Raw genomic sequence first — 10329 nt, forward strand, 5'->3', positions numbered from 1 at the left:
TTACAGGAAAAAAAAAACTGTAAAAAACACAAATACATGGAGGCTAAATACTGTGCTACTAAATAACGAAGAGATCACTGAAGAAATCAAAGAAGAAATTTTAAAAATACATAGAAACAAATGATGAAAACGTGACGACCCAAAACCTATGGGATGCAGCAAAAGAAGTTCTAAGAGGGAAGTCTATAGCAATACAATCTCACCTCAAGAAACAAGAAAAATCTCAAATAAACAATCAAACCCTGCACTGAAAACAAGGAGAGAAAGAAGAACAAAGAAAACCCAAAGTCAGTAGAAGGAAAGAAATCATAAAGATCAGAGCAGAAATGAATGAAATAAAAATGAAGAAAACAATAGCAAAGATCAATAAAACTAAAAGCTGGTTCTTTGAGAAGATAAACAAAATTGATAAATCCTTAGTCAGACTCACCAAGAAAAAAAAGGAAGAGGACACAAATCAGTAAAATTAGAAATGAAAAAGGAGAAATCACAACTGACACTGCAGAAATACAAAGAATTATAAGAGACCACTACAAACAACTATATGCCAATAAAATGGACAACCACGAAGAAATGGACAAATTCTTGGAAAGGTACAATTTTCCATGACTGAACCAGGAAGAATTAGAAAATGCAAACAGACCTATCACAAGTAATGAAGTTGAAACCATCATTTAAAATCTTCCAACAAGCAAAAGTCCAGGACCAGACGGCTCACAGGCAAATTCTATCTAACATTTAGAGAAGAGCTAACACCAATCCTTCTCAAACTCTTCCAAAAAATTGCAGAGGAAGGAACACGCCCAAACTCATTCTATGAGGCCACCATCACCCTGATACCAAAACCAGACGAAGATAATACAAAAAAAGAAAATTATAGACCAATATCACTGATGAACATAGATGCAAAAATCCTGAATGAAATACTAGCAAACAGAATCGAACAGCACATTAAAAGGATCATAAAGCATGATCAAGTGGGATTTATCCCAGGGATGCAAGGATTCTTCAATATACGCAAATCAATCAATGTGATACACCACATTAACAAATAAGGAATAAAAGCCATATGATCATCTCAACGGATGCAGAAAAAGCTTTTGACAAAATTCAAGACCAATTTATGATAAAAACTCTCCAGAAAATTGGCATAGAGAGAGCCCACCTCAACATAATAAAGGCTATATATGGCAAACCCACAGCAAGCATCATACTCAATGGTGAAAAACTGAAAGCATTTCCACTAAGATCAGGAACAAGACAAGGATGTCCACTCTCACCACTCTTATTCAACATAGTTTTGGAAGTTTTAGCCACAGCAATCAGAGAAGAAAAGGAAATAAAAGGAATCCAAATCTGCGCAGGCTCAGAGGCCATGGCTCACAGGCCCAGCCGCTCCGCGGCATGTGGGATCTTCCTGGACCGGGGCATGAACCCGTGTCTCCTGCATTGGCAGGCGGACCCTCAACCACTGCGTCACCAGGGAAGCCCTCTCGCCACTCTTATTCAACATAGTTTTGGAAGTCCTAGGCACGGCAATCAGAGAAGAAAAAGAAATGAAAGGAATACCAATTGGAAAAGAAGAAGTAAAACTGTTACTGTTTGCCGATGACATGATACTATACATAGAAAATCCTTAAGATGCCACCAGAAAACTACTTGAACTAATCAGTGAATCTGGTAAGGTTGAAGGATACAAAATTAATGCACAGAAATCTCTGGCATTCCTATACACCAACAACAAAAAATCAGAAAGAGAAATGAAGGAAACACTCCCATTTACCATTGCAACAAAAAGAATAAAATACCTAGGAATAAACCTGCCTAAGGAGGTGAAAGACTTGTACTCAGAAAATTATAAAACACTGATGAAAGAAATCAAAGATGACATGAAGAGATGGAGAAAAATACTATGTTCTTGGATTGGAAGAGTCAATATTATGAAAATGACTATACTACCCAAAGCAATCTACAGATTCAATGCAATCCCTATCAAACTACCAATGGAATTCTTCACAGAATTAGAAAAAAAATTTTTACAATTCGTATGGAAACACAAAAGACCCCGAATAGCCAAAGCAATCTTGAGAAAGAGAAATGGAGTTGGAGAAATCAGGCTCCTCGACTTCAAACTATATGACAAAGCTACAGTAATCAAGACAGTATGGTACTGGCACAAAAACAGAAATATAACTCGATGGTACAGCATAGAATGCCCAGAAATAAACCCACGCACACATGAGCACCTAATTTATGACAAAGGAGGCAAGAACATACAATGGAGAAAAGGCAGCCTCTTCAATAAGTGGTGCTGGGAAAACTGGACAGCTACATGTAAAAGAATGAAATTAGAACACTACTTAACACCATACAAAAAAATAAACTCCAAATGGACTAAAGACTTAAATGTAAGACCAGACGCTATAAAACTCTTAGAGGAAAACAAAGGAAAAACACTCTTTGACATAAAACACTGCAAGATCTTTTTTGACCCACCTCCTAGAGTAAGAGAAATAAAAACAAAAATAAACAAATGGTACTTATTTAAACGTAAAAGCTTTTGCACAGCAAAGGAAACCATAAACAAGACAAAAAGACAACTCTTAGATTGGGAGAAAATATTTGCAAGTGAAACAACAGACAAAGGATTAATCTCCAAAGTATACAAACAGCTCATGGAGCTCAATATCAAAAAAACAAACAATCCAGTTAAAAAATGGGCAGAAGACCTAAATAGACATTTCACCAAGGAAGACGTACAGATGGCCAAGAGGCTCATGAAAATATGCTCAACATCACTAATTATTAGAAAAATGCAAATCGAAACTACAATGAGATATCACCTTATGCCGTTCAGAATGGCCATTATCAAAAAAGCTAGAAACAATAAATGCTGGAAAGGGTGTGGTGAAAAGGAACCCTCCTACACTGTTGGTGGGAATATAAATTGATATAACCACTATGGAAAACAGTATGGAGGTTCCTTAAAAAACTAAAAATAGAACTACCATTTGACCCAGCAATTCCACTACTGGGAATATACCCTGAGAAAACCATAATTCAAAAAGAGACGTGTACCACAATGTTCATTGCAGCACTAGTTACAATAGCCAGGACATGGAACCAACCTAAATGTCCATCGACAGATGAATGGATAAAGATGTGGCACATATATACAATGGCATATTACTCAGCCATAAAAAGAAACGAAACTGAGTTATTTGTAGTGAGATAAATGGACCTAGAGATCGTCATACAGAGTGAAGTAAATCTCAAAGAGAAAAACAAATACCGTAGGCTAACACATATATATGGAATCTAAAAAAAAAAAAAAGGTCCTGATGAACCTAGTTGCAGGGCAGGAATAAAGACATAGACATAGAAAATGGACTTGAGGACATGGGGTGGGAGGGGGAAGCTGGGACGAAGTGAGAGTAGCATCGACATATATACACTACCGAATGTAAAATAGCTAGTGGGAAGCAGCAGCATAGCACAGGGAAATCAGCTCAGTGCTTTGCGATGACCTACAGGGGTGGGATAGGGAGGACGGGAGGGAGGCTCAAAAGGGAGGGGACATGGGGACATGTATTTGCATATGGCTGATTCACTTTGTTGTGCAACAGAAACTAACACAGTATTGTGAAGCAATTATACTCCAATAAAGATCTATATTTTTTAAAAAAACGCCAAAAGGTGGACATAGCCCTAAGGTCCATCAACAGAAGAATCAACAAAGGAATGGAATATTATTTAGCCATAAAAAGGGATAAGTACAGATACATGCTACAATTTCAATGCCTCTCAAAACATTATGATAAGTGAAAGAAATTAACACAAAAGGTCACATATTTTACGATTTCTTTTGTATAAAATCTCCAGAATAGGTAAATCCGTAGAGACCGAAAGCGTATTATTAGTCGTTGCCAGGGGCTGGGTGAAGTATGGATGGGAGTGATTACTTTAAGGGTACAGGGTGTTCTTCCAAGGTGATTTTTTTAAAAAAAGAAGTTTTTAGACTAGAGAGAGGTTTGCACAACATTGTGAACGTACTAAATGCCACTGGATTGTTCATACTTTAAAATAGTTAGCTGTATGTTATGTGAATTTCGCTCAAAAACAAAACAAAACCCCCAAGCAACGTAATTATATTCTGCTTTCCAGCCCCCCGTCCCCACAAGAAAGTAAGACAGTGAGAGCGCTAATCACCGTTCCAAGAAAACTACCCCCAAATTAACGTTCTAGGACATAATGGTAGCATTTGCAGCAGCAGAATGAAGTTAAACCAATAAATCAATGGGAAGATGTTAACCTCCTGCTTTGTGGATGGGCACAGGCGTGAACCCCGTGTTGCGTTCAGTGACAACAGAAACTTCGGATTTAAAACAGACTGAGCGAACCCCAAAAATGTTGGAGCTGCGAGGGGCTTGAAACCATCGCCCGACCTGGATTTGCCCGGGCGATTGTGACTCGGGGTAACACAGGCGGTTGCAGAGCTGGCAATGGAGACCAGGTCTCCCCGCACACCCACCCCGCCACACCGCGAAGCAAAGCTTCACACACGAATTGGGTTTTAGGTTTGTTTCTTTGTTTTAAAACCCCGGGAGCTTTTGGTGGGCAAAGGATTGTGGGCTGGCATGCCAGGCACCTGGAAGGAGAGATGCAGGTGTGAGGTGGGCAGGGGCGGGAGCCGAGTGGATGCTAGCGGCCCGACCCCCCGCCCGGCTCAGGGCCCCGTCCGCAATCACTAATCCCGGGCATCCCGCGTCGCCCGGTCCAGCGCCGCCAGGCTCGCCTCCAGCAGCTCGGTGGTTTGTATCTTTCTTGCTCTTAGGAGGAAGAGATCCTGACAAACGTGGGTTAATTGACTGAATGAATGTCCTTCACATCAGGAGAGCAGTAGGATTTTACTGGCGCCCTTGGAGAAACCGGAGAGAAACGAGGAGCGGAAATAGCGAACGTAAGCTGTCGGCTTTGCAAACCCGGCGGGCGCCGGGCGATTGTAGAGCACGTGTGCGTACCCGCCCGGCCGGAGAAATGCGGCCCATAAGTCAGGGTTGTGGGCCAGGTCTCGAAGTGTCCGCAGTCCTGTAAGAAACCACAGCTGGTGGGGGGGGTGGGGGGGTATCGTTTTGTAAAAAGCAAGGAAATGGAAGGGAAACTGTATTGCCCGTGTTTCCTTCGTCCAGGGTTGGAAAGAGGGTCCTTTGGCAGCGCCCTTTGCTCGCATTTCTGTCTCCGGGTTCCTCTGTTCTGTGCACCCCGGAGGAGCTTGGCCCCGGGGAGTTCCTTTAGAGGGTGGGGGCCAGGTCACCCTAAAATTACTGAGACCCTGGAGTGAGGTCTTGGTAAGTATTAGAGGAACGACGGCAGCCGTTAACAACAGCGGGGCCTTCGATAGCTCAGTTGGTAGAGCGGAGGACTGTAGTGGGTATAAGTGTGGCAATCCTTAGGTCGCTGGTTCGATTCCGGCTCGAAGGACTTCGTGTGACCTTTTTAGCTTCCACTCATTCAGAGGAGAAAAGGTTACCTAGAAGCCGGCTGTGACTTGCGTACGCACTGCAGATGTTCCGTGAAACATATGCAGTAAATAGTCAGGGTATGGGTACGCTCTCTTGGGGGTTACATGTAAAGGAATGTTAACCTGTGCTTTTAAATGAGGCTTATTATTGCTTATGTGTAATTATTATATGTCTGCTTTTAAAAATCTTGCCCCTGGTCCCACTGCACTTGAGTGCTAAGCTAAATGAATGTTCTGAATTCCGGTCGGTTCACTGGTCAGTGGACACCCCAGAACAACCTGTAAGGCAAAAAGAAAGAAGCCAACAACGGCCGGGGGATTAGCTCAAATGGTAGAGCGCTCGCTTAGCATGCGAGAGGTAGCGGGATCGATGCCCGCATCCTCCACTCGGTTTTTGGCCCGGGCACTAGAGGATCCCCGAACCGCGGGAGAGTGGCTGAAGCCGGTGGGTGTTTTGTAATACACAGAGCAGTACGGTAGGCAATTGTTAGCTTCACACACCGTCTTTTTATTTTGCAGGTGAGTCTTTTCCAGTGTCCTTCTTGGTCACTTCGTCTTTTCCTCCTCCCGGTGGGCAGGCCGTTAACCGTCTTCTGAGAAGACGCGGGTGGAACTGTCCCGCCGGGCCCGCAGGTCGAACCCCCAAACAGTACGGGCTCAGGTACCCGCTAAACGTGCGAGGGAACCCCGGCGTGCTGGCCAATGGTAGCGAGCCTTACTGGGCGGGTAGCCAGCTGTCCCCGCGGCCAATAGGCGTGAGACTTCTTGTTTCCCGGCAGAGCGGGGTCCCGGCACCAAGGCGCTCGGGTTTTGTTTGGGCCCTGGGTGGCGGGCCCGGGTGCCGGGGCCCAGGTGGCGCCTCGCTAGCGGGAGAGGGCGCGGGATCACCGGCCCGGAGAGAGGTGAGGGGCTCTGCGTGGAGTGCGGGCCCCGGCCCCGCCCCCTTCTCAGCCCCCCGCGGCCCGGAGCCCCTCTGGAATCCCACCCCGCCCCGCCCCTCGCCCGGGGTGCCCCCGGCCGCACCCCGCTCCTGTGGCCTCGCCTGTGACCCGCTACGCCCTGCCTTCCTTACCATCCCGCGAGTGTGAGTCCGCCCAGAACCATCCCAAGCCAACAAACCCCACTCTGGCCGGGACAATCTCGGTCCTTGTGTGAGGGTCCTTCAGAGTTGTGGGTCGAGAAGCCATCCCCGTGTCCCCAAGTAGGTCTCTGTCGGCCACTTTTTTTTTAGGGATGCTCAGAACACCCATTACTAACCCATAACTACCAGGGTAGCTTTTTCAGGGGCCTCACTGCTTACAGGACTGGGGGTGAGGGGGTGGAATAGACCCGTACCCTAACTGGGTTTGAGCTGTAGTCTCCAGGTGAGCAGGTGGCTTCTGACCAGTTTCCTTTGGCTTGGCAAAGGCCACACGTCTAGTTTTCCTCCCTGATAGGTATGGGGTAATAACAAAAAAGTAAGAACCAGCCCTTCCAGGGCTCAGGGGAGCAACAGAAAACTGCCTGGTCAGTACTTGTGAGGACAGAGGAGTGGAGAGAGGAAGCTGCCCATCCAAAGTTAGAAACTTGGTTCTCTCCACTCTGCTCTTCTCCAGAGTGGGGAGCCAGTCTAGGAACCAGAGATCCAGAATGGCCCATCTCTCAAGATGGCCACATGTGGTGGTGGGTGTATCTTGGCTAGGTTTGGGCAATCTGACCTCTCTAGCTTCTCTAATCTTTGGGCTGCAAAGAAACTTAGAGTCTAGTGTTTCTCAGCATAATTAAGCCACTGAGTATTTCATTTTGGAATCGCCAAGCTGTGGTAAAATAGGGTCCTTTGAGGTCAGTTATAACCCTTAGTGTGGGGACAGAATACTGCTTATTCTTGGCCTTTGCTGGAAGCCCACTTGTACCTTTTTTTTTTTTTTAAGGCGGAGAGAGACTCTTGTCTCTTAGGGCACTCCCTAAGAGCAGCTCTCATTCACCCAGAGATACTCAAAGAACATGTTTTCATTTTTCTTCCCTCTCCTCCCTACCCCACCATTTTCCCCAGCTCTCAGGGCCTGAGTGGGGCAGGAGGATGCTTTCCCAGCCCCACCATGGAGCTGCGCTGTGGGGGATTGCTGTTCAGTTCTCGCTTTGATTCAGGGAACCTAGCCCACGTGGAGAAGGTGGAATCTGTGTCTAGTGATGGGGAAGGAGTAGTGGGTGGTGCCTCAGCCTCCACCAGCAGCATTGCCTCTTCCCCTGACTATGAGTTCAACGTGTGGACCCGACCAGACTGTGCTGAAACAGAATTCGAGAATGGGAACAGGTAAGAGGAGAGTAATGGAGGGTGGAAGAAGGAAGAGAGGCTGACCCCGCACCCGTGCCTCAGTTAATAGCCCTTCGACTGAGAGTTCGTGCCAGCACGCTACCCTTCCCCTCCCACTCCCCCTTCCCCTCCCTCCCTCCCTCTCTCCCCACCAAGTAGCCCTTTCCCAGTTTGGCTCGCTCCAGCTCTCCCACATAGCTCCTCGCCAACCCTCCCGTGTAGAATGACCTGTCTCTCCTACTCTGGCCCTCAGGTCATGGTTCTACTTCAGTGTCCGGGGAGGAACTCCTGGGAAACTCATCAAGATCAACGTCATGAACATGAACAAGCAAAGCAAGCTGTATTCCCAGGGCATGGCCCCCTTTGTGCGCACACTGCCCACCCGGCCACGCTGGGAACGCATTCGAGACCGGCCCACCTTTGAGGTAAGTTCTCCATGAGGAGGATAGACAGACTTGGGTGCTAAAGCAGATGAGGAAAAGGAAAGAGGAGTCCCTTCGATACAGCGTGCTAGGCAGGCGGGACACCAGGTTTTGGTACCAGCGTCCCTCTGGCGCCAGCTGGAGTCCAAGATAAGCCCCTGCTTCGGGAAGCCTAGAAGGATCTGGCTGTCACGTGGAGTTTCAGAGGGAGGGACTTTGGTAAAAGTGATGAGGGTGTGAGGTCAGTTCCTGGTGACCCCAGTAGGATCTTAGTTCTGACACCACTGGCATGTTGCCCCTCTCTCTTCCTCCTCTGCTCCTCAGATGACAGAGACGCAGTTTGTGTTATCCTTTGTTCACCGTTTCGTGGAAAGCCGTGGGGCCACCACCTTCTTCGCCTTCTGCTACCCCTTCTCCTACAGTGACTGCCAGGATTTGCTAAACCAGCTGGACCAGCGCTTTCTGGAGAACCACCCTACCCATAGCAGGTGCCAGCCGCATTCTTACTCCTGTCATGCGGTCCTGGACCACACAGCACCTCTGCTACTCCTGGAACTTGCCCTAAGAGCCCTGAAACAAAACCTCATCTGTTCTTTTCTCTGTACAGAATGTGGGATTTGGGGTACCTTTGACAGATGTTTCTGTGTGACCTTGATCTTGGCATTACCACCGCTCCACTCCACTTACCCACCTGCCTACTTCAAGCCTCTTAGTATCCCAGCTCCCGTCAGTTACCCAGAATTTCGCCAGCACTGCCATTGCTCAGCACACATTTGTTGTTCTCCTGCCCCAACAGAGGCCAACTCTCTGTGTCTATGCAAAGTAGTCTATCCTAGGGCACCATAAACTGGGGGAAAAAACAATAAGTTTATCCTGTCCTGTTCCCTGCGTTCTGGCAACACAGACCCACCCAAATCCTCAGCCTCATTTAAAACTGTGAGGGACTGTAAAGCCCCAAAGGTTAGGGTGAAGTGCCAGATCCTACAAATCCTGGGCTCATGACAAGGCCCACCTGTTGGTAGGACTTCAGGGACTTCTCCTGGCTCAATGACTTACCTCTACAGTCCCCTAGATACCATCTATTACCACCGGGAGACCCTTTGCTATTCTCTGGATGGACTGCGTGTAGATCTGCTAACGATCAGTTCCTGCCATGGGCTTCGAGAAGATCGAGAGCCCCGCCTAGAGCAGCTATTTCCTGATGCCAGCACACCCCGACCATTCCGTTTCACAGGCAAGAGGGTGAGTAGAAAGAGCATAAAGGTAGTACCTTGGCCTTTGCCCAGCTCCAGGCACTGCTGGTAGCTTAAGGCCACGTTATTCCTCAGCCCCGTGGACACGGCCTCAGCCTGCAATTGAGGCAAGTGTGACGGCTCCTACTTCATTCGCAAACCCAGCCAGCTGGAAGTCCAGTGGCCGTTTCCACCTCATCCCACCACCATCCCCACACGGTGACCGTGGAATATAGAGCAACTGACCTAATGACTGCTCTCCTCTCCACCTCAGATATTCTTCCTAAGCAGTAGGGTACACCCTGGGGAGACTCCATCTAGCTTTGTCTTCAATGGCTTTCTGGACTTCATCCTTCGACCTGACGATCCTCGGGCCCAAACCCTACGTCGCCTCTTTGTCTTTAAGCTGATTCCCATGTTAAACCCCGATGGCGTAGTCCGGGGCCACTACCGGTAAGCAGCGTCCCCAGCCCGCCTGGATTGTTCCCAGTCCCCTCACGCCCTGCATCTCAGTGGAAGACTATCAGCCTCTCATCTAACGTCTGTGTTCCCAGTCCTCTGTGCACCCTAACAAGGGCAGGTTCATTTGATCATCCAGTGACCTGAGAAGGAGTGTCCCATCTAGTGGCACTCTCTAGGAGAAGAGCCCGAATGCCCAGGTCCAGCTGAGCCGAGGGAGCTGTCTTTTAGGGTTCTGTGGGAGGGCTGACAGCTGGCCACGGAGGGGGCCTGCCTCAGTTCTTTCTTTCCTAACGCACCCTCAGCCTCTCGTGTCACAAGTCAAGTCTCCTTTTCATCTACTCTAGTGTCTCCTTCGCTGGCCCAGCCCTCTAGACCCTGCTTTGGTCCTTGTTTCCCTAC

At 47.7% G+C, this 10329-nt stretch overlaps 1 protein-coding gene and 2 non-coding genes across 3 annotated transcripts in view; all 3 read left to right on the plus strand.

Moving 5' to 3' along the window:
• Nucleotides 1-5391: 5391 nt before the first annotated feature.
• TRNAY-GUA (transfer RNA tyrosine (anticodon GUA)) lies at nucleotides 5392-5481 on the plus strand. Its single transcript is given in 2 exon segments — nucleotides 5392-5428; nucleotides 5446-5481. It is a non-coding gene; the product is annotated as a tRNA-Tyr (tRNA).
• Nucleotides 5482-5834: 353 nt separating this feature from the next.
• Nucleotides 5835-5907, plus strand: TRNAA-AGC (transfer RNA alanine (anticodon AGC)). The gene has a single exon. It is a non-coding gene; the product is annotated as a tRNA-Ala (tRNA).
• A 1692-nt stretch (nucleotides 5908-7599) lies between these two features.
• The window catches only part of AGBL5 (AGBL carboxypeptidase 5), a 16413-nt gene continuing 13683 nt past the window's right edge, over nucleotides 7600-10329 (plus strand). The window contains 5 exon segments of the mRNA XM_007470815.1: nucleotides 7600-7814; nucleotides 8068-8239; nucleotides 8561-8724; nucleotides 9301-9478; nucleotides 9743-9921. Coding sequence (XP_007470877.1) covers nucleotides 7600-7814; nucleotides 8068-8239; nucleotides 8561-8724; nucleotides 9301-9478; nucleotides 9743-9921 — 908 coding nt within the window.

The sequence above is a fragment of the Lipotes vexillifer genome, unplaced genomic scaffold (assembly GCF_000442215.2).
Source record: "Lipotes vexillifer unplaced genomic scaffold, Lipotes_vexillifer_v1.1 scaffold717, whole genome shotgun sequence".
NCBI lineage: Eukaryota > Metazoa > Chordata > Mammalia > Artiodactyla > Lipotidae > Lipotes > Lipotes vexillifer.